At 39.6% G+C, this 24,506-nt stretch overlaps 1 protein-coding gene across 5 annotated transcripts in view; it reads left to right on the top strand.

Moving 5' to 3' along the window:
• The window catches only part of KLF12 (KLF transcription factor 12), a 724,988-nt gene that overhangs the window by 568,550 nt on the left and 131,932 nt on the right, over positions 1–24,506 (top strand). For all 5 annotated transcript variants that reach the window (XM_055142719.1, XM_055142658.1, XM_055142836.1 and 2 more), the window contains one exon: positions 6,547–6,682. In XM_055142719.1, coding sequence (XP_054998694.1) covers positions 6,547–6,682 — 136 coding nt within the window. The remainder of the gene's footprint in view (positions 1–6,546; positions 6,683–24,506) is intronic.

Genomic DNA, 24,506 nt, shown 5'->3' with positions numbered 1-24,506 from the left:
TGTCAAGGTTCCTTTTGGACAATCTACTTTCTTCTTTTTTTTTTTAATTGAATCACTGTGAGATACGATACTTTTTTAATTGAATCACTGTGAGATACGATACTTTTTTAATTGAATCACTGTGAGATACGATACAGAGATACTGTGAGATACAAGCTTTCTTGTTTGAGTTTCATCATACAATGTTCAAACACCCATCCCTCCACCAGTGCACATTCTCCATTACTAATGTCCCCAGTATATCTTTTCTCACTGCTTTCCGACCCTTCCCCTGCCTCTATGGTAGACAATCTCCTCCATACTCTCTCTACTTTGGGGCATTATGATTTGCAATACAGATGCTGAGACGCTATCACATTTAGTCCTTTATCTACTTTCAGCTCACATCACTTCATCCCTAAAGATTCCCCCAACCATCATTGTCTTAGTGATTCCTTCTCTATTCCAGCTGCCTTCTCCACCAGCTCATGAGACAGTTTTCCAACTATGGGGCATTTGTGTCTACTGTCCTTGAGGGATAATCCACTTTCATTTCTGCCTCTGAATGTCAAGGTTCCTTTAGGGGATCAGAGAAGAGTGTGATGAACTGGGGGTAATCAGAGTATTGATGATTCCACATAACAATCATGTAAAATCAACTTTCTAGGGTGAGCGGGGAGAGTAACATGCCATGTTGGTTTTCTACTGCTGCATGGGCAATAGAAGAGTAACATTTCATTTGGGAGTGGGAAGTGTTTGTTGGCCACAGCTTGTGGTGCTCAGGAACTACTCTTGACTCTGTGCTCAAGAACCACTCCCTGGCAGTGCTGAGGGACCATATTGAAACTGGACTTGGCGTGATGCAAGGCAAGTAGCATCTGCTCCATACTATCTCTCTAGCTCCTGAAAGAGGAATGCATTTCTTTTGGGACAGAGGGTGGGTGGGGTGGAAGCTAGACTCAGCTATGCTTAGGCCAGGGATCACTCCTGGCAGTGCTGAGGGACCATATGAGGTACTGAGATCACACCTGCGTTGGCCACATGCAAGACAAGTGCAGTACCCACCGTGCTATCTCTCCAGCCCAAGAACAACTCGTTTCACAGCATTCCAGGACCCAGACATTTGAGTTGGCTTTACCCAGGATATGAGAACACAAGGCTGCTTTCACCAGGTGTCACCTATGGAGCTCCACGAAGGTGACCAGTGTTCTAAATGGTCACTTTCATAGACCCTTTCTAGCTGGGCCCTGTTGAATAGCTTGGCTTAAGGCCTTGCTGAGAGGCTGTCCACGGTGGCTCTGTCCCCAAACCAGCAAGAGAGAGAGGCCACATCGTGTGATAGCAACTCTTCAAATCTCTGATTTTGCCGTGCTTTCACAGATTCTTTTGGCCACACCAGGTCTTATAGCCAAGTCAAGAATCCTAGTGAAAGTGGACACACAAGTCCTGGTGGAAAGTGGACACACAAGGACAGGGATGTAGGAGACATCATTGAGAAGGGGATTTTGTTTGTTTGTTTCTGTTTTTTTTTTATTTAAAAAATAAAATTCACACCCAGCAGAATTTTTTTTAAGGTGTAATACTGGCTCTTTACTCAGGGATCATGCCAGGAGGGGCTCAGGACATCATATCCCCGTATACAGGCCACGGAAGGAACCCGAAACTGCCGTCTGCCAGACTAAGGCTGTAACTCCGATACTATCTCTCTCGCCCCAGAAGTGGGGGAAGTTTGTTTATTTTAGGTTTTGTTTGGTTAGTTAGCTTTGATTTGGGGCTATACCCAGCTGTGCTGAGGGATTATTCATCTGAGCACATCTGCCTCTGTGCTGGGAATTGAACCAGTTTCGGCAGGAGTCAATTTTATCTGTCTGGTCCAAGGAGGGGGGGAAGCAGATTTTTAGAGTAACAATTTATCATAGGTAAAATTTTGAAGGAGTAAATAGGTTCAACCATTAGGTTCTTTCTGAGCTTCTCAGGGATTTCATCATAAGAAACAAGAGTCACATTTTTTTTTTTTTTCCCCAGTATGTTCAACTCTCAGGAGTGGCCAGATCGACAGGGATGAACTAGATGCAAGAGCTTTTTTATGTAAAATGAACAATATCAAATGTAAAATTTTGTTTTGTTTTTTGGATCTCGCCCAGTGATGTTGTTCAGGGGTTACTCCTGACTGCACTCAGGAATTACTTCTGGCAGTGCACAGGGGACCATATGGAATGCCAGAGATAGAACCTGGGTCAGCCATGTGCAAGGCAAATGCTCTGTCCGCTATATTATTGCTCGGGCCCTCTCAAGTGCAAATTTTTCGAGATTCGTATATATCATATGTTGCCCCTTTACTTATGGAATTGTTTATGTTTCAGGGCTCACTATGAAAGCATAGTTTTTATTTTCTTTGAATTAGTTCCCCAGAGAATCAGTTGGTCTTAAATGGGTTGAATAGCTCAAAGACTCATGGAGGTTAACTGGGGTGGATGTCTCCATTGCACACTCAATAAAAATAGAGTGGAATTATGCAAGTATGGAGATAAGCTAATCATCTGACCTAATCAGCAATGCAGATTTTCTAAGGCTTTTTAATTACTTCCTCAGCCTCAATGAATGTATGGATAAAATGAGTTCCCCAGCATGACAGTGGCAGATGTATTTCATAATATTTATTGAAAATATTGGAAAGAAAGTCACAATTATGATCTTCCTGAAAAGTACATCGGAAAAAGATATCCTACTTAACATATTTTAAACTTTCACTAAGATAGAAACATATAGAAATAGATGCATGTTATTTGGAATCTTTCACCCAGCTAGACTTTATCTTTCAGAACCAGATTGCTTGTTGGTTATCTGTCTCATCCTTGAGTTGTGTTACTTACCTGCTAGTTTTTGACAACATGCGGCTACTGGAATATTCTCTTTCCTTGGAATGTTTGTTAGCTTGGCATCTTGGCGCAGGAGCGCATGATGTTTCAACAACTTTAGATCTTAAATTGTTGACATATGTAACATCACACAATATGTGATCTGGAAGCCTAGATAGATCCAGTACTCATTGTCTTGGCATGGTTTACTCGCTGTGAAAATCTGTTAAATGAATCATTCTGTGAGAAGATTACCCAAAAAGAAAACCTTAATTTCTTGTTCACATAGCTATTGCATTCCTGAGTCATGTGCCACTTGTGTGCTTGGCTACTTACTCATGTTGTCCTTCAGTCGGTGAGTTGCTTAGTCTCTTTATAGAACATTCTATTTAATAAGTTATCCTGAGACAGTTTCTGTGCCTGAAAACCAAAGTCCATCTTAAATGATAGTAACTTCAGTGCCTTCGGGTGATTCTCTGATGTCAGACATTTGAGAAACTGCTTGCTTTTCTCTACTAATAACTTCCCGATAGCCAGGGAATTGCTCAAAGGGTGGAATGTATGCACTGCATGTGTGAGTTCCAGGGTTCAACCTCTGCCCCCAGTGCATTGTTCTCCAGTGCTCACATAACAACCACCTCTGGGTATAGTCTGAGAGGTTCATGAGCATCCTCTGGGTAACCCGAGTGATCCCCAGTACTACTGGGTCCAAGTAGCACTGCATTTCCAGGACCAACCATGGCATCTTCCAGGGCAGTTGGGCCTAAGGGTCTCTCAGCATTTCTTGGGTATCCTCCACAGAAAAATAGAATTTCTGGTTAAGTGCGTAGAACGCTTGCCTTCCTTGCAGCTGACCTGAGTTCAATTCCTGGCACCTCTGTGGCTCCCCAAGCTCTGTGAGGACTGATCCCTGATTACAGAGCCAAGAGTACTCCTGAGCACCACTGGGTGTGACCAAAAAAAACTACATTACTGTCACTGTCACTGTCATACCTTTGCTCATCAATTTGCTCGAGCAGGCACCAGTAATGTCTTCATTCGTCCCTCTCGCGTTCAGGGTCAGGGGAATGAAGCCCATTATTGTTACTGTTTTTTAGCATATCAAATACACCATGGGTAGCTTGCCAGGCTCTGCTGCATGAGATTCTGCATCGCTCTCTTTCGGGAGCTTTGTATTATAATCTCTGAATCTTGGCCATTGATGAAATTACATGGAGCCAGGCACAGTTTGTGGGTGTGACTGCCAAGCTACTGGAAAATGGGAGATCTGAGTGGAGGAGGCCTAGTCCTGATCTGAGCAGTCTTGGGGTTCTCAGCCACGGGTCCCACATACCTGGGTTCTTCTGTTGGTTCCTTCATGCGTTTGTCAGAGCATGTAAAGAGTGGCCTTGAGCATGGCTGCAGCTGGGTTCTGGAGGTTTTCGGCTGCTGGGGCTCTGCTAGGGGGAGAGGGTAGGGAAACTCAACCCGCCCCCCACCGAGGGGGTCCCGGTGAAGACAGCCTGGTGAGCGGGCAGGAGGTTCTGTGTCACTCTCTTCTGAGACCTTTATTTTCTTTTTATTTTTGTTTTTATAAAACAAAACAAAAACTGTAAAGAAAGACAAATGAGAATTTTTCTAACTTCCCTCTTAGTCTACTGAGAAGTCTTCCTTGAGATCAGATATTAATAGTCCATTTTTTCTTTCCACGTGGAGACCAAAGACATGCAATGGTTCTTAAGTTTCACTGCATAATTCCGGGCACTAGAGAGTGTCAGTATTGTATTTGGTGGTGGTAAGTACTGAGTCACATGAGAGTAACTTGTTTTCTTAGCAGACAGAGGCAGAAATTATGGATACCCTAGTATAATTTAGTTGTCGACTAGTAACTTTCAAACTAGTTCTGTTGTACAAGTATATGTCCAAACTCTTAAAGCTCTAAATCCAAGTTTCTCACCCTAGGTGCTGTGGACTTTTTTAGGCGAATTTATTTCTTGTCGTGGGCACTAACCATCCAGTATATTGAAACAACTTCCTTGGTTTCTGCGTCCCTAACTGGCTAGCAACATCTTCCTTCCCACAGGATGTGACAGATCAAAATGTCTCTTGGAAGGGGCAAAATTACCTTTATCAAAATTTGCCCTCATTGGGGACCACCATTTTAGATGACTTTAGTTATGTTCTCTTTTAATTTAACCGGCTTTTACCAACCAACCATTCCATTTCCCAGGGTACATTAAGTATGTTTCTACTTAAAGCCAGAACGTTAGCTGTGTACACTGGTACACTAGGTTAAACAGATAAATGTTTCTCCGTAATCAGTTTCAGTAAGAATGTGCTAAATAGAAGCATGAGAAATTGTTCTTTTATGGCTAAAAATGGTGAAATAGCAACCTTTCCTTTGGGTTCTTTGTAATGAATGTAGCACAGTAAAAGCAAACAAACAAATCAAAACACTGAAAATACTAGTAGACACAAATATTATGGTAACTGTGAGTTGAAGTACATTCTGCTTTTCTTTGTAAGCACTGGTGGTTTCTTTTCTTTTTTCTTTTTGCTTTTTTTTGGGGGATGGGGGGCAGTCACATCCAACGATGCACAAGGCTCACTCCTGACTCTGCACTCAGGAATGACCCCTGATGGTGCTCAGGGGACCATATGGGATGCTGGGAATCAAACCTGGGTTGGCTGCATGTAAGGCAAACGCCCTACCCGCTGTGCTATCTCCTCAGCCCCAGCACTGGTGGTTTCTGAGATCTTATATAAATGGACTTGAGGAACAGAAAAACAGGTTGGAGCTGGGTGGGGTTGAAGTCATATACTAAAAATGCAATTTTGTAGCTAGTTGGAGGACTTTTCATTTAAAAGTTGCTTTTTGTCCTTAAGGGCTGATGGAAATCCTAAGCAGTGGTTGCTACAACTGTATGTAGAAGAAAAGGAGGTGGCAATGCAATGAAATTTTTTAAAATATACATTAGGGTATCAAATATTGGCAGTATTCCTCTCACTTGAAAGGATCTAATGGTCGACCAACAGGGGTCAATTCAGTGGGCTGTTCTTGCTTTAGTTAGTTCATAGTAAGAAGAGAAGCATAACTGAAAATGCATTTTTAAAAAAGAAAGTCAGAATGGAGATGAATCATACTTCCAGCAGTTATATAGGCATATTTTACATGCAGCCCTTTCTCTCAATTTCTGTCCTTAAATGTCCACTCACAATAATAAGGAACTGTGAGACAGTGATTCTGGGGAGTAGGAAAGATAGCCCTTGTTCTTGATGCTATTATGAGAGCTATGGACAAATAGAATCACGTCTGACCCCCACGCTCCGGACCTTCCAGGAGAAGTGCTAATGGACAGTGAAATGATCAGAATGATGAGGGAAGAAGCAGGAAGGAGAAGCCGGAGGGTTGAACAGCAGCCCAGCAGCCACTTAGCTTCTGATCACTCAGGAGTTGCTAATATTATGGATTGTGTTCTTACTACTCTATCCCCTTCCCCTGAAACTGCTGGGAGCGAACGGAGGTTTGTGAATCAAATGAACAAGGGACAAGAGTCAGTGGTCTCAGTTAACTTTAAATGCATCACTTCCACTACCACCTGGGAGTTCGAAAGAATTCCTTGTGTGTCGTGGAAGCAGAAGAGACGTTCCGTAGCTTGATATTGGTCCAGGACAAGGTTAACTTTCTGCACACTAATTTTAATTCATTATATATGCCTTTTCTTCCCAGCACAAATGGACCCCCGAGGCCTATCTCCCAGACAAAGTAAAAGTGACAGTGATGATGATGACCTGCCAAATGTGACCTTAGATAGCGTTAATGAAACCGGATCTACGGCCCTTTCCATAGCCAGAGCAGTGCAAGAGTAAGTATCACCTTCTCAGGATGAAATAAGAATTGCCAAGGTGTTCTATGGATGATGGAAACAGCGGCCTCTCCTGTTCCCCAGACATGTCATTCTCCCTCGGAGCGGGCTCCCCTGTCCGCTTCCTTCCATTCAGCCTCATGTTCATGGCGGTGAGAGTAGGGGAAAGCTGGGAGGCTTGACAGCTGGAAATTTGTGCTTTGATTTGAATTAAGACTGCTGTGCATATCTTTCAGAACCTCCTGCCCCTCTGTCTTAATTCTGAAATAGAGTATATATTTGGTTCTTTTTTTGACTACCTCTACTCCATGATTGTTATTATCATTCATGTAGAATCATCAAGATAAGTAAAATCCGACAAGCATCTTATTATTTTCTGTTGATAGGCCATTGTTGAACACAGGTTTTTTTTTTAATTTGAAAGATAATACATTACCACTTTGAAAGATCAAAATTCAGTGTACCTAATAAAGGGATCTTCTCTTCTTTCAACAGTACCATAGGGTTAGATTTCTGCCTTTATTAAATATAGATATCATTGTCAGTTTGTGTATTTAGAAGTAAGCCTGTGGGCAACTACTGTAGCTTGGTCTTTGTAATAGATTTTAATAGCATAGTCTAAAAGAAGTAAGTATTAAGTTAGCCACTGTTATGACTAACTTATGTTAATAGTGATTTACTTGACCTTCGTAGATTTCATTTTCCTCAGATACCAACTACCTACTCTGCTCTGTAGATTAAACTTCAAAATAAAAATGAAACACTAGTATAACATTTTAGAATTAAAAGCATACAAATATATATGTAATGCATAATATTTAGTTTCAATGTATTGCATAAAAGCCAAAATATTTGCACATATATGTTCATATATGTATATATTTATACATAGAGTAGATGAAACAGAATATAATGTATCTAAAGTAAAATTTAGACTGCAAGGTGTGGATGGAATTCACATTCAGCCTCTTTATAGCCGTGTGGCTTTTGACAAGTTATTTAAACCACTCTGAACTGTTTCTGCATTCATAGTAGGAAAATCAGCATACTTGGAGGACTACCAAGAGTGTACAATATAGTACTATAGTACGCATGTGTGGGAAGCAAGTCCCAGGGCCCTAGAGTTAGCTCAGAGGATTACAGGACATATCTGTCATACATGGTCACAGGTTCAATACTAGGCACTCCCTGGCCCCCTATGGTCTGGTGGTATAGCTCTAATGGCTCAAAAAAAAAAAAAAAAAACACTAAGGTGCTGGAGAGATAGTACAGTGGATAGGGCCCTTATCTTGCATGTAGCCAACCAAAGTTTGACCCCTGGCACCTCATACAGTTCCCCAAGCCATGCCAGAAATAATCCCTGAGCACAAAGCCAGGAATGGGCCCTCAGTTCTGCCAGGTATAGCCTCCAAGCCAGAAAGCAAACAAAAACAGAAAACAAGATAAGAAAATCACAGAGTTAGTTCACACAGATGGTCCCAGGTAATGATGGAATTAGTGTTCTTCAGGGTTGTAGTCGTAATTATGGTTTAGTGTAAGTAACTAAGTACAAATGCTGCTATAATTTTGTTATTCTTATTGTGTAAGTGTAGCTAGTTAGGATTAATAAATTAAACAACTTATCCAAAGATTTGTAATAAATAGAACACTGTAGAGTTTAGAACTTCCAACTTAAAAAAACAGATCTTTGTCTAAGACTTTGATTAATGCCTTATTATCAATATCTTCTTAAACATGAACACTTAGAAGAAAAGAACTTTTTCTTTTAGTTGTTCAAATAACTGGTTGTAGTAACTTAGTTTCTTCAAAGCAAGCATTCCATTGAGCACTGACTCAGGGGTGCTGCTATAAATGTTGTATTCCATGATTTTCTCAGCACCATTGCAGTACGTAGACCATTTGCAAGTATGTTTATAGAGGTGTGTTTCTTTTAATTCAGAATTTAAATTTTGAAACTGTGATTACTAACACCGAAATTATGCTTCTTCCGTTTGAGACTTCAGTACCCACTAATAATACTAAATTTTTCAACATAACCTTGATTTTTACTTTAATGATTATAGACTGTTAGTATAACATGTTTAAATGTAGAACTTTTAAGAACAGTCTCAGAAACTAGAGCTTTCTTTTCTATGTAACCTCTGTGACTTATTTTGTGTAAACATTGTCAAGGCACCACACTTTGTATAACTGTACGTATGGCTGCCTTTATTACTCTTACAAAGGTTGCATGGGTGTCTAGGGAAATGCTAGATTCATTATTCATGGATGTGTTTTCATTAAACGATTAGTAAAGAATACTGAGCTGTCACCTGGGAAGCCCTAGAACTCCAGGACCCATCAATAGTTAATTAACCATCACTCAAGACAGGGAGTGTGTCTGTGTGTGTGTGAGTGTGAGTGTGTGTGTGTGTGTGTGTGTGTGTGTGTGTTTCAAGAGTGGGAAGTGTTGAGGTACTGCTTGGTGAGACAAAACAAATGCTTAAGAGAAACCTCTAAAACAGCATTGACTTTCAACACATCCTTTACTACTTGGAGGTAATTTTTATTCAGGTTCAAATATAATATTTGCTGGTGATTTCTTAAAAGTTTCTATTTTTAAACAACTTTTAATTTTTAAATCTAGAGTGTATTTTTCTACTCTTGGCCTTTATTCTAAATGCCTATTACTGTGTCACTATTAATTTCTCTTTCTTCATTTTCTGTTTGCTTTGATGCCTGATGCCTTCTGCTGATCTTAATGCAGCCCCCCCTCCCCAATATCCAGTGTAATAGGATCAATAAAATAATGTGTTCCTAATTAAAGGGTGAAGTGACAGCTTGACTGATCTGTGAAAGAGGAAAGGCTTTCAGGAGACTTCTGTTGATCTGTTTTCTACTCTCATTCACTTTGCCTAAAAAAAGTTGAGTTGAAAGGCGGAGAGTTACTGAAATTAAAGGCTGGTGTCCTGGACGCTCCTTCACTGTTGGTAGGAATGCCGCTGGTCCAGCCTTTCTGGAAAACCATATGGACAGTCCTTGAAAAACTAGAAATTGAGCTTCCATATGACCCCACAAAATACCACTTCTGGGACTATATTCCAAGGATGCAAAAGAGCACAGTAGAAATGACATCTGTATCTATATATTCATTGCAGAACTGTTCACAATAGCCAAAATATGGAAACAGAGTGCCCCCAAACAGATGACTGGTTAAAGAAACTTCGGTACGTCTACACAATGGAATACTATGCAGCTGTTAGGAAAGATGAAGTCGTGAAATTTGCTTATAAATGGATAAACATGGAGAGTATCATGCTAAGTGAAATGAGTCAGAAAGAGAGGGTCAGACATTGAGGGAATGCACTCATTTGTGTAGTATAGAGTAGCATCACATGAGACTGACATCCAAAGGCGGTAGATACAAGGGTCAGAGGGATTGCTCCATAGTTGGAAGACTGCTTTATGAGTGGAGGAAAGAAGGCAGATGGAATAGAGAAGGGATCACTGAGAAAATGATGACTGGAGGAACCAGTTGTGATGGGAGATGCATGCCAAAAGTAGATAATGGACCAAACATGATGACCTCTCAGTATCTGTGTTGCAAGCTATAATGCCCAAAAGTAGAGAGAGAGAGTATGGGGAATAGTAGTCTGCCTTAGAGGCATGGGGAGGGTGGGAAAGGGGGGGGTATACCCGGGATATTGGTGGTGGGGAATGTGCACTGGTGGAGGGATGGGTGTTTGATCATTGTGAGATTGTAACCCAAACATGAAAGCTTGTATCTATCTGACAGTGATTCAATAAAATTTTAAAAAAGAAAAAAAAGGCTGGTGTCCAATAGAGGCAGCTCATTAAAAAAAAAAATCCTGAAAAAACATATTTGTCTTTCCAATAAAGACAGAGGAAACCTTGGTCTAGGAAGGATTCAAAGGCTTGGCTGTTGTTTCATTGGCCACCAGCGAGGCCTTGAAAAAGAGAGGATGTGAGGAAGGTTGGTGTTATAGAGCAGGAGGGCAGGCTCTTGGGGTGAATCACAAAGTCATTTGTAAACATTCATTCATCTTTGAACACTGAGTGGGGTTATTGCAAGGAAATGGGGAATACACTGCAGAGAGAAGTGGCAGCTGGCCGGTACATCCTGAGTGGCCCTGGGTGGTAGCTCTTACTCCCTTCTCTAATGATGGGGTGAATGAATTTAGGGCTACTTTCCTGGGGGTTCTTTCTCTGGTAAGGTCAGCCCGTTTTCTTCAAATAGAGCCCCTCCCCCTTTTCTATTCCTTATTGGCCAACTGAGATCTGTCATGGAAGTCTTTGAGGGTGTGTAGGATATGTGGGACGAGTCCTTGGCTTGCAGGTGGGGATAACATGAAGGAGAGACTGACCTAGCAGTTGTATGGGGGGTCCTTGGATGTTAAAAGAGATTGTAGATGAAGGAGTTGGGGCTGTCACTTTCTAGAGAATGGAAAGCTTGGGGCCTTCCCAGCAAACTTCTTCTGTTGCTTGGTGTTGCTGCAGATAGAGGGCTGAGGCCAGGCCTCCCCACGTCCATACTCTTATCTTTTCTCGCTGGGTCAGGGCTTCTCTGCCCTGGTGTCACTGTTGTCCCTACCAGTACTACAGATAGATGGAACTGTTTTTGTCTTAGTCATCTTCGCCCCAACCAAGATTCTAACGCGTGGGGCAAATATTTCAGCTAAACTCAATTGGGTTCATAATCTTTTCCTAAGCAATAACCATTAGAGTTTGAATTTTTCATTTGATAACTTACTGACAGTGATAGCACAGCGGGTAGGACGTTTGCCTTGCATGCAGCCGATCCAGGTTCAATTCCTCCATCCCTCTCGGAGAGCCCAGTAAGCAACCATAGTATCCCACCCATTTGGCAGAGCCTGGCAAGCTCCCTTTGGCGTATTCGATATGCCAAAAACAGTAACAATAAGTCTCACAATGGAGACGTTACTGGTGGCCGCTTGAGCAAATCGATGAACAATGGGACAACAGTGCTGCAGTGCTACTGACTGTGTATTTACGTCGCATAAGCCTTGATATGGTATTAAATGAAACTTCTGGTATGACGCATTAATTTTTAAAAAGGTTTTTTTTTTTTTCAATTAATTCCTAGACTGAAAGAGGTTTTCATCTGATGCCTAAAGTTGTTCATCAAAAATACACCCCCACCCCACCCCTGACATAAGCGCCCTGATCTCCTCGGACACATACATACCTTCGAAATATTCAGAATTTTTTTCTCTTGAAGTAAGGAAGGAACAGGAGTGGAGAGATAGTACAGGGATTAAGAAATGTACCAAGTATGCGGGTCACATCAGCTGAGGCTTTGGTTCAAATCTCTGCTACCACCTATGGGCCCCTGAGCATTCCAAGGTGTGGCCCCAAAATCTGGGAGTGAGGGAAGTGGGGGTGAAGTGGATGTAAGTAGGAAGGAATGAAGGAAGGAGGAGGTAAAAGAAGAAGGGAAGGAAGGAGGGGAGAGAGAGGAAGAGAGAGGGAGGGAGGGAGGGAGGGAGGGAGGGAGGGAGGGAGGGAGGGAGGGAGGGAGGGAGGGAGGGAGGGAGGTGCGAGAGGAAGAGGAGAGAGAAAGAGAAAAGGGCTGGAGTGAGAAAGAGTACAGGGACTAACTTGCCTGCCATTAATCCCTGGTACAGTGTGGTGTCCTGATCACTGCTGAGGGTGATGCTGAGCACAGAGCCAGGATTAGCTGCCATACCTGACCTGCAGCAACTACAGAAAGTTTAGGTCACCAGAGTTTATATTGGTTTCTGTGGTCAGGCTACTGCGTGGTGCCTGGAGTGATCTCTGCAACTATTTTCATCGACTGCCTTGATTCTCCTTTATCTGTCCACATCAGTGAATTCAGTGAATTGGAAGAACCATGACAGTAAGGCGTAGGAGCAGGCCCTCCTGTTCCTTCCCTTTCTTGTAGCGGGGCCGAACCCATGTGCTCAGTGACTTGACACAGCCTACTTCCAGTAATTCATGGAACATCTGTTTTGTTTTGGTCTATTTTCCCCCCTATGGTAAAATAGGGTCATTATTCTTAACAACTTGACAAACATAATTATGAAATAAGTGTTTAGAAAAAGAGGTACAGGCGCATGATTAGAGCAAATTATTATAATTAACTTTAACCCTAGGCAAAACAATGATATTTTTTTAAATAGGTAAAGTTTGGTTCTGTAACCCAGGGCCTCTTAATTTCTGTACCCCCTTTCCTGCTTTTTCCTCTACTGCAAAACATTCATAATTCCCATTTGTTAATGAGAGTAGAATAATCAGCCTTCTTCAAATTAAAGTGTAAGTGAATAAGAGTATCTGAAAGAGAGTCCTCCCTAGAGAATTTTCTATTAAACCAGGAGCCAGCCTTAAGCTAAAGAATAAAGAACCTAGATAATGCTTTCACTGGAGTGGCATGAGGAAGGGTAGAGTGGAGGATGGGGTATAGGTGACGATGTGAAATAAGTCTCTTTTTCTGTGCCAGCCCTTTCTGAATTGGCAAATGTATATAGTCTTGAACAGCCCTATATTTCAGTATATAGCAATCCTTTCTGATCTTGACTATAATTATCAGGTACCTCTCTATGTCTATCTATCTATCTACTTATCTATTCATCTATCTATCTATCTATCTATCTATCTATCTCTCACATTTTGTGCATTATGGTTTGCAATACAGATACTGAAAGGTTATCTGTATATCCCTTTACCTACTTTCAACATTCAATTCTTGTTCAGAGTGATCATTTCCAACTACCTTTGTCATACTGGACACTTTTCTAATCTTACCCCCTCCCACATACACACACTTGTGGTAATTTCCAACATTACCAGTCTTCCTAGCCTTGGATATTCATCTCATACTCTTTGTTTTATATCCACAAATGAATCCAATTATTCTATATCTGTCCTTATCCATCTGACTCATTTCACTCAGCATAATACTCTCCAGGTCCATCAACTTATAGGCAAATTTCATGACCTCATTTTTCCTAACAGCAGTGTAGTATTCCATTGTGTAGGTGTGCCATAGTTTCTTTATCTAGTCATCTGTTTTGGGTACTCAGGTTGTTTCCAGATTCTGACTATTGTGAATTAGTGCTGCAATGTACATGGAAGCACAGATGGTGTTTCTGCTGTGTGTTCTTGGACCCCTAGGGTAGGATTTAAATGTGAACTCAATTTGCTAGGTCAAATGGGAACTCAGTTTATAATTTTTTTTAAGGAATGTCCATATTTTTTTCTAAAAAAGCTGGAACCGTCAGCATTCCTACTAGCAATGGATGAGGGACCCTTGCTCCCCATATCCCCACCAGCACTGGTTGTTTTTATTCATTTGGATATGTGCTAGTTGGGTTTGTTTGGAGTTTTTTTTGTTTGTTTGTTTTTGACACCATGCCTGGCAGTGGTCAGGATTTATTTCTGGTTCTGTGCTCAGGGATCACTCCTGTCAGTGCTCAGGGGACCATATGAGGTGGTAGATATTTGAACCTGGGTTTGCTATGTGCAAGGCAAATGCTCTGCCTACTCATCTCTCTCCAACCTGCATGAACTTCTTTTTCATTAAAGAATGGCAATAGAGATGAGAAAGAAAGAGAAAACTAAAGAATTGTTACCGATTGCCTAAGTTTTGGCTGAATCTATGGAAACTCTGAGTTTCCATTTAATTTACTTTATGAGCCAGTTTTATCCTACAAATGTACGTATTCAGTACCCCAGATGTTTTCAAATATGTGTTTACTAACATTTATTAATCTTACTGAATAACTTGATTTATAAGACTGTTTATAGGGTCTAGAGAGATAGTTAGGAGATCAAGATACATGCTTTGCATGTGACTAGACTTGGTTGAGTAAGTCCTGAACACCACCCAAACTGGCCTCTTTCTCACACGTATGCACGCACGCGCGCTCGCGCACACACACACACAATATATATATATATATGTAGACATGCCCAGATGTTTCTGTAATTATTTTTTATTTGTGTGGATATATATGCATATATACATTTACCTTTATAAATACAAAACAAATATACACAAAAATAGTATATGTTCTCTTATGGTACATATCAATTATGAGTAAGTATATAAATGTGAAGAAAATAAAATGCAGTGATAAATTTCGCTTTTACTGTTACTTATTTAAGGAAAGTATTACTGGAGAACATGTGATTTCAAATGTATGTCAGTGTAAGCATCAATGCTGTCTGTTCCGAATTCCCCAACGGAGTATTTTAGAATCTCTTTCTGGTAATCTCTGAAAGAATAAGGCGCTACAAGTCTTGAAATAGTGTTGCCCTCTTGTTTTGCGTCATTTGTTGAAAGTCTTGAGACTCTTTGTATTACATCTTTGCTCTTCTCTGCTGAGGCCCAACTGAGTTTGCTGCGCCTGAAGAGAAAGCCAGAGAACTGAGCATGTCAAACACGTTTAGCTCTCAATTTTACTTTATTAAAATAAATGCTCTTTTAATTTAATGAGCCAGGTTTGAAGCACCTTCAGATTTCTACATCATGTATTACTGAAAAAACAGCCAGAGATGGAAATCTGGTTCTCAGAGACTCATGGCTGATAGAACAGTTCCTGCTAGATAATCTAGGAATCATTCACTCTCTTGCTATGGGAGAGAAATAATTTTTGATTGTTCTTCTATGCAGAAGTCAGACAAAGCTACTGGGTTACCATGAATGGATACAGATAAAACCTGTAGTTTTGTGCTCACCCTTCACCAGAAAAACAGTCTTCCAAAAGAAAGCAAAATAGAATATGGTCATTGCTGAAAAACACAGTCCTAGGGGACTTACTGTATACCCATATACAGTTCTTTCTCTCTGCTTCTGCTGGTCAGTGTTGGGCCTTTTTTTAAATTAATAAAAGCATAATCAAGTTTAGCCAATAATGTGATATTTGAATTGTTTTTATGAATTGCCAAATTAAGTCATGTTTTCATTTGGCGAATAATTAAGTCGTTTATCCAAGCCTGTTTTGCTTGCCGGGGAAGCAGGATAAATGATTCATAGTATTGACCACAGAGCTCAGAATCAAATATATGAGGTGAATTAAATAAAGCACAGTGGGATAAAATCATGACGGGCTTCACTGAGAGAGCAGAAGGAGACACATGGCTCAGCCTGGAATGGATAAAGCAGTGGCATGTCGTCGGGGTGCAAAAGTTCACCATGACCAGCTCATGAATGAGTGAGAGGCGAGATGAGAAATGGAGCTGTTTGGAGAGCCAGGTAGCGCCTGATGGGAAAGAATGCATTTATTCCCAGACAGTGCGGAGCCCACAATAGATTTTAAGCAGGAATAACATTAAGCAGGATTAACACTGATATGTATTATATATGATATCCAATATAGAATATATGTATTATATTATACAATGTAATAGATAATATACATTAACATTTTTATAACCATTCTCGATCTCACCCTGATATGGTTGTATAGAATATATATATACACATATATACATATGTATATATGTCTTTTCAGTATATTGAGCTACACACAGAGGATACATATGTATCTTAAGTGTATTTCCATCATCATCATCATCATCATCATCATCATCCAGTTGATCACCGAATTTCTCACGTGGTCTCAGTAACGTCTCTATTCGTCCTAGCCCTGAGATTTTAGAAGCCTCTCTTTACTCGTCCTTCCCAATGATGCCGCATTGGAGGCTCTTTCAGGGTCAGGAAAATGAGACCCAGCTTGTTAACTGGTTTTAGCATACTGTATTTCTAGGGTTAATATTTTAAACAAGATATCAGCATAGATCATCATAAACAAATTTTGATCTCCTGGCACAGTCACATGAGAAGGGTGGCAGGGAAGGGGCAATAAACATGTCATAGTGCTGAGGCGGTAATGGAAGGATATGAGTAGTAGGCAGTATGGAAGTACTAGACAAGCTTTATTAGTTCATTAAACAAATCAGGGAAGAACTATTAGGAAATTGTCTGTTAACAGCTGCCGAAAGACATATGAAGGATGCTAAAAGAAGGACATTTTATTTAGAGGGGATAGCTGGTCCAAAGATCCCAAGATCAGAATGTTCCAGAATGAGAAAATGAACAAACCCATCAACCAACAAAAGAACACTAACTTTATTTAACGATATAGAAGAGATTCCATAGATGAGTTTTGTTAGAGGCAACTTAATTTTTCCAGCATCACATCCTTCGACAGGGCTGAATCTGTGCTAGGATATAAATTCTCTTCATATGATGGTTGCTTAACCAATGCCAAAAACAAACAAACAAACGTGCTGAACATATTTTTTTTCCTTGAACAACATTCGCATGTGAAAGCAAATACACAGATGTTGCTGTTTAAAGTGATTTGATTCTTACAGCACTATGGTGGGCATTTTATGTTCTGTGATACTTCCCAAAGTGGATGATACTGGCTGATGGTGGTGTGGGTTGAAGGGTGAGATGAAGGCTCTGGTACAATTAGAGGGAACTTTCATTCTTCACTTAAAGAAGGTGGATCCCCAAGGGATTGCTTTTTTTTTCCTTCAAACATTTTCTCAGTGATCCCTTTTCTATTCCAGCTGGCTTTGCTCCACCATCCCCAACCTCCCACCCCTGCTCATGAGGCAGGCTTCATGGAGCAATCTTCCTGACCCTTGCATCTACTGTCCTTGGGTGTCAGTCTCGTGTTGTGTTATTTTATACTCCACAAATGAGTGCATTTCTTCTGTATCTGTCCCTCACTTTCTGACTCATTTCACTTAGCATGATACCCTCCATGCCTATCCACTTACAAGCAAATTTCATGACTTCATCTCTCCTAACAGCTGCATAGTATTCCATTGTACAGACGTACCAAAGTTTTTTTTTTTAACCAGTCATCTGAAGGCTGCTGGAATAGAGAAAAAATCACTAAGAAAATGATGGTTGGAGGAATCGATCCGGATGGTAGATGTGTGCTGAAAGTAGATAAAGGAGCAAGTATGATAACCTCTCAGTATCTGCATTGCAAACCATAATGCCCCAAAGTAGAGAGACAGTATAGGGAATATTGTCTGCCATGCAGGCAGGGAGTGGGGGTGGGAAAGTTGGGGTATACTGGGGATATTGGTGGTGGGGAAGGTGCACTGATGGAAGGATGGGTGTTTGATCATTGTGTGACTGTAACTCAAGCATGAAAGCTTATAACTATATCGCATGGTGATTCAATAAAATTTTTAAAAAAATTTAAAAACTCTTTCTCAGATTTGGGGTCATCAGCCAAATATGTTTGGGAACTTCAGCTCTGTACTAAACAATGTGATCTTGTTTCACCATCCCCAGCTGAAATGAAGTTGTCTTGTGACTTACCACAGCGAATAACACACCACATCTTTAAAACTATAATTTGGGCACTATGACTTAAAGTGGATTTAATAATAGAGTTTCAGACTTACAAGGTTTCAGCTCCACAACCACCATCAGTGTCCCTCCAGCAGTTTCCCAAGGTCCCATCCCACCCCCAACCCCCCTCATTAAAAAATAATAATTTAGTTTTTATCGTGTCCTGGAGTGATAACACAGTGGGTAGGGCATTTGCCTTGCATGTGGCTGACCTGGGTTCAGTTCCTCTATCCGTCTTGGAGAGCCTGGCAAGCTACTGAGAGTATCCCGCCCGCATGGCAGAGCCTGGCAAACTACCTGTGGCGCAATCGATGTGCCGAAAACAGTAACAAGTCTCACAATGGAGATGTTACTGGTGCCTGCTCGAGCAAATCGATGAACAACGGGAGGACAGTGATATAGTGATACCAGAGGAAAGGCAGAGACAGTGGGAGTTTGGTGAGTGGTGCTGTAGTTTTGCTGGTGAGTGGTAACAGTTATACAGCTATAGAGGTGTTAAGCTAACCCCGAGATTATGTGTAATACGATAAACGAATTACAACCAAAACAGTGCAAGACGGTCTGCTCTGTAGACACACACATAGTCCTGTTGGATTGCATTTCTTTGGTTTCAGTTGCTTGAAATACTTTTTCATGTACCATTTTCCTGTAGGTTTTCTTTTACTGTATGTTCTGCCTCTAATTACATTGTAAATTTACATACACATTGATATTTCTCATATATATTCTTAATGGGTATAACCAGTGAGCATAGGTAGTCATTTCTCATGCATTTTTGATGTGTGTTGACATAGATACTCAGTGATGATGTTGAAATATTAATAAGTTTCTCTACAAGTTCCCAGAACTATTCATCACTCTTTCATTTATTAATACAGTCAGGAGAAGGGTACACATGATAGAAAACCATACTGTAATATATTTGAAATTAACTCAATTCTCCAGAATCTAAGCTCTTTTATTTTCAGTCAAATGCTCTAGACATTTTCTCTTCTCATTACTCTTCATGAGTTATGGCCATTGTACTATAATTTTCTTTTATAGCATGTTCCCATGCACTTGAACCTTGTTGAATGCATTCACTCACTTCATCAAATGAAAGCAGGGAAAATAAAGGTTATGTTTTGATGGAGAACCTGCTACTATATAGAAAAATTTGATTTAGGTAAAAAAGAATAGCTTGGGTAAAGTGAATGTTAACAAATTGATATTTTATCATATTTTTCCATCTGTTTTCCCAGTCACCTCCCTTCAACCTACCCCCAGTTGAAACTGAATATATCATATTTCACAGTTTTACCCCCAAAATTAAGTCCTAAATTATGCATAGTTGGTATACAGTGAGAGTGCCAGCAGATGTTGAGGCTATTTGTAAATAGTCTTCTAAAAATGTATTAGTACAGGAGAAAGAATTTCAAACTGTAAATTGTAAAATAAAATTAATTCTCTCAAAGTGTTGTTTCAGATTTTTCTGATATCATCAGTATTATTTGTATCTCTATTTCAAGAAATGCAAATCTAGTTTGTAAAGGAAAAACATAATTTAATTTTAAAATTAGCTAGCTAAAATGTATCAAGAGTATACATAATATTTGATGCAAATAGTATTTCTGGGTAGAATTACGAATTATTTTTTTAAATTTTATTTATTTTTTTAATTTTTTTTCTTTCTTTTTTTTTCTTTTTGGGTCACACCTGGCAATGCTCAGGGGTTACTCCTAGTTCATTCTCTCAGGAATTACTCCTGGTGGTGCTCGGGGGTCCATATGGGATGCTGAGAATCAAACCCGGGTCGGCTGCATACAAGGCAAACACCCTGCCTGCTGTGCTATTACTCCAGCCCAGAATTATGAATCATTTTAAAGTTACATAATATTTCATATACATAAAATACACATTTTATATTCATATTTTTTAAATTTTTTTATTTGAGAATCACTGCAATGTACAGTTGCAAACTTATGAACTTTTGTGTTTGCATTCACTCATACAGTGATTATTTATCCATCCCTCCACCTTTTATATTTATATGGAAGGATATATTTATATATCTTCCAAATATTGGTTATTGGTATTTTTGGCTGCAAATAATATTCAACCTTACCAGAAAGCAGAGCAGGCAATTATTTTCCAGTATGAAAAAAAGGATGGGTGTGGTAAATATGCGAGATGAGTAGCAGATGCTCAGAATGACCTTAAGGCTTCTCCTCTCTTCCGGTTTTGCTCTTTCTTCCTTCTTGGCTTTCTTCTCACGGTCACATGAAAAGGTGTACCGCCTTACTTGAGTTTGAAGAAATTAAGTAGCAGCAAGACAAGACAGAGAACATACATCCTCACCAGCATGGCCTTCCCAGGAGCTCTGTCCTGTGATGCCTGCTTATGTCTCTGGAACCAAAACTGTGTTACATCGCCCCAGCTGTCCCTGTAATGCTCTGTCATGCACCATCCTGGAACACTCTTCTATCGTTATCTGACCAGCTAAAATAGGCCCAAAGGTTCTTGGGGCAACTTTCATTTTTGATTTAAGCCTAGGTGTATAGCTCTTATGGTAGTGGCTAGAGCACAAGAGGAACAGCCCCACAGTGCAAACACATTTTAAGCTCTTGCTCATGTCACTCAACTGCCAACATGCTGTTAACCCTGGAACATTCTGTGAGCAAGGCCAGCAGTTGTTAGTGGGGTGGGGAAATAGACTCTTCCCATGCTAATGGAGAGCTCTGGAGAGCTTAAATAATGGGCTTAAAAATAATGGGCTACTATTTTATATCATTGTATAGTTATAAAGCAGTGAAAATGAATGAATTTGCCTCGGAAATATACAATACTAAATTTTAGCAAATTTTAGTCATGTTTTATAAAAATTCTAGATGTCTCTAGTAGATGCCATAAATTCTTCTCATTAAATTCACTAAAGGGTATATTTTTTGAAATCATCAATGGCAGTGTAGTTATTAAATCTGGATTTCATAATATAAGCCCTTGCCTTCATGGTGTATGCTGAGGAATGCTTTATTTTGCCAAGGATAATACAGTTGTGTTAAAAAAATATAGAGCTTAACAGACGATAATATCTGATGAATAAAATCTGTGAAATGCAGTTCTGTCTATGAGCCCAAAACTTCTTATGGTAGGCAAAATTTTTAAAATTATTTATTGTGTCTTTTTGTCCTTACTTCTTGAGCAACAGGAGTTACAAGAGAGATAAAATACAAAAAGCGATTGAAGCTATTATACAGATTATTGTAAAGAAAATCTTCACAGTAAAATTTCATGACCTTTCAGCAAAAACTGTTTTGGTCTTTAATACTGCATCTATTCTGCATTTTGTTCTGTTTATGTAAGCACTATTCAACTAAGAGGAAACATGGAAATTATTCTTGTATTTGAAGTATTCATTTTCCTATAAAAAATAAAACTGAGTTTAAATTGAATATTTGGGAGTAACTTTCATAATAAATGATAGGAAAATGTAAATAAGAAATATGACTAGAAAAAACAAATGACTACTTATTAAAATAAAAAAATTAAGTATCTTCTGCCTACCCATATTTTAGATTACATATGGATAATCTATATATTTTATTTAGGATAAGATATTAATTTTTCAGTACAGCTTTTTTATGTGGCTTAATGTTGAAATAATGTTGGCAAACCAGTAGAGATGTGGGGGATAACCAATAAAATTAGAAATTATGCAAGAAATAGAACAATACAATTACTGAATCAATGCATATAACTTACATACTAAAATGTTGTTAGTTTTTAAAAATGAATTTATAAATTGGGTTTTCACTTATGTACTTTTTAGCCAGATTTTCAGATAGACTGCTACTTAGAAATACTCAGGGGTCTCATAAATCTTGCCACGTCTGTCTTTATAAAATCGAGGTTATACTTGCATGTTAAGAGGGATCGCATTGTACATTGTTAGTCATTGAAAATGAGTACAGGTTCAGCAGGTGTGCCACTCCAAGATCAGGAAGAATGTATCGGAAGTTATCGAATTAGTTCAAACCAGAGCTCTGGACATGAACCACGGTCCAAGCTTGCAGTGGTGAGTTTTGAAGAAGTTCTAGGAACAATGACACTAAGTTCAGTTGCTGATCTAGAAAGATGGACAGGAAGTAAGGTGCTTGCATGTGGGGACACTGGTTCAATCCCTGCTCTACCTGTATAGTCCCTCATGTGCCACCAGGATTGACCCCCGAGCACAGAATTAGGAATAGGCCCTCACTGACAGGAGTGACACAAAAACCTAAGTACATACATATCTACAGTGCTTTTTAATTATTATTTTGGTTCTTTATGTATTTCACAGTTAACTTACTGTAAGAATGAAGTGATTTTTACAGATGAAAATAAAAGTCAGGAAAATGAAGCAGTTTAGTCGCATCACAGAACAAATAAGGAATGATTCTGCTTTTTCTGTTTGTTTATTTGAGGATGAAGTGGGGGCCTGGGGGGGCACACCAAATGATTCTCAGAACTTAATCTTGGCTCTGTGCTCAGGAATCACTCCTGGCAGTGCTCAGTGGCCCCTATGCAGTGCCAGGAATCAAACCTGGGTTGACCATGTGCAAGACAAGTTCCTGACCCCCTGTGCTATTTCTCCAGGCCCAAGGAGAGATGTTAGTGGTACCCGATGGGGTATTTTCCACTCCATGTTAAAAGGACTCTTGAATTTTATCCTGAAGGGATGAGATGTATAATTCATATTTTCAAGGAATAATTGATGGTTTCAGATATAAGTATGCTCTCATGGAGAAGATGAAAGAAGTTTTGGATGTGTATTTGACATGAATAATGTAATGGGGAAAAGTGGGTTGAGGGAATTGATATAAACAGATTTGGGTATATTATCCTTTTGGTATTTGGACATCGAGAACTGTAACTCCCTGATAAAAAGAGCCAGGGAAGATAGAAAGGGCAGTGTTAGCATAAGAATTATTATTGAGGAGTTTTTTTTATTTTTATTTTTGAGTATTACATGTAATTAAACATTTATGGTTGGAATTCCAGGAGCATCACGGTCATATTCATGCTGGTTGCTATTGTACAAATCAAAATTCAACATCTCCATATCAAAAAAAAAAAGTACGTTGGGGCCAGAGATATAGTACAGCAGATAGAATGCTTGCCTTGCTCACTGCTGACCCAGGCTGAATCCCTCAACCCCACCAGAAGTGGTAAACTGAGTGCAGAGCCAGAAACAGCCACTAAGCATCATTGGGTGTTGCCCCAAAACCAAACCCCCCTCCAAAAACAAAAGGAAAAAGAATTTTAAAGTTGCAGTTGATAAGATGATGTATATATAAAGATAAACTTAGAATGGAAATGGGGAACATGAAAATAGCTCTGGTATACATACCGAAACAATAACAAGCGACCATGAGATGATAATCCTCCCTATCTTGCTGATGCTTCCTCTCATCTTAATCCCTTTGTGTCTCCAGAGTCACTTCTGAATGCTACATATAACTAATATACTAAAATCAAAATCTCCATGCATTCAAATGATCGCTGCAATCTTTTGGGGAAGATCACATTCATTAACCACTGTGAATGGTTTATCTGGGTTAAACAGACTATCTTTCTCATTTGGTGGGTGTAGGGGGAAAACATTCACATTCCTCAGAAATGTCTTCTCACTTGATAAGAATTATCAGTATGTATTTTTTTGTGTGTTGTTTTTTTCTTTTTGGGTCACACCAGCGATGCTCAGGGGTTACTCCTGGCTTTGCACTCAGGAATTACTCCTAGCGGTGCTCGGGGGACCATATGGAATGCTGGGAATCGAACCCTGATCAGCTGCGTGCAAGGCAAATGCCCTACCCACTATTGCTTCAGCCCCAATTATCAATATGTTCTTATCAGCAGATCTGATTCTTGTAAAGACGAGACTCTGTTGATTATGAAACCACGTACGAATCAGTCAAAGCTGTAATAAGCTAGTTTTCCCAGGGAGGCAGAGAGTAAGTGCAAAGATGCAGAGTGCAGAGTAAAGAAACCCTCTCCTAAATTCGTTAATGAAATGTTTCATTTGGGCCACGCCAGTGGTACTACAGTGGATATTCCTGACTCAAAGTTGCTTTTAAATAAATTGAACACTAATAAATGAATAATCAGTACTGAACTGTGTTTCTGTGTTTCTGCTGGAATATATACATGAATATTTACTTATGTATATGTATATATTTAAATATATATATTTACGAACACTCAAATATACAATTATATATATTAAGACTTTACTTAAAATGTATGAGTATGTATAAATACACAGAATGTCATATTTGTCCTTTACTAAAATAGATTCTTCAGTTTCTAAATTATGTACTTGTAACTTTTTCTGAAAGTCTATTCCAATACATAGCAGAAATCACATTTTTAAAGGTGATTTGATGAGCTCACTGCCAAACTCCCACAGTGTCAAGAAGTAGACCCAGAACATATCATCTAACC

The sequence above is a fragment of the Sorex araneus genome, chromosome 1, assembly GCF_027595985.1.
Source record: "Sorex araneus isolate mSorAra2 chromosome 1, mSorAra2.pri, whole genome shotgun sequence".
NCBI lineage: Eukaryota > Metazoa > Chordata > Mammalia > Eulipotyphla > Soricidae > Sorex > Sorex araneus.
This window is presented reverse-complemented; position numbering and strand designations above follow the sequence as displayed.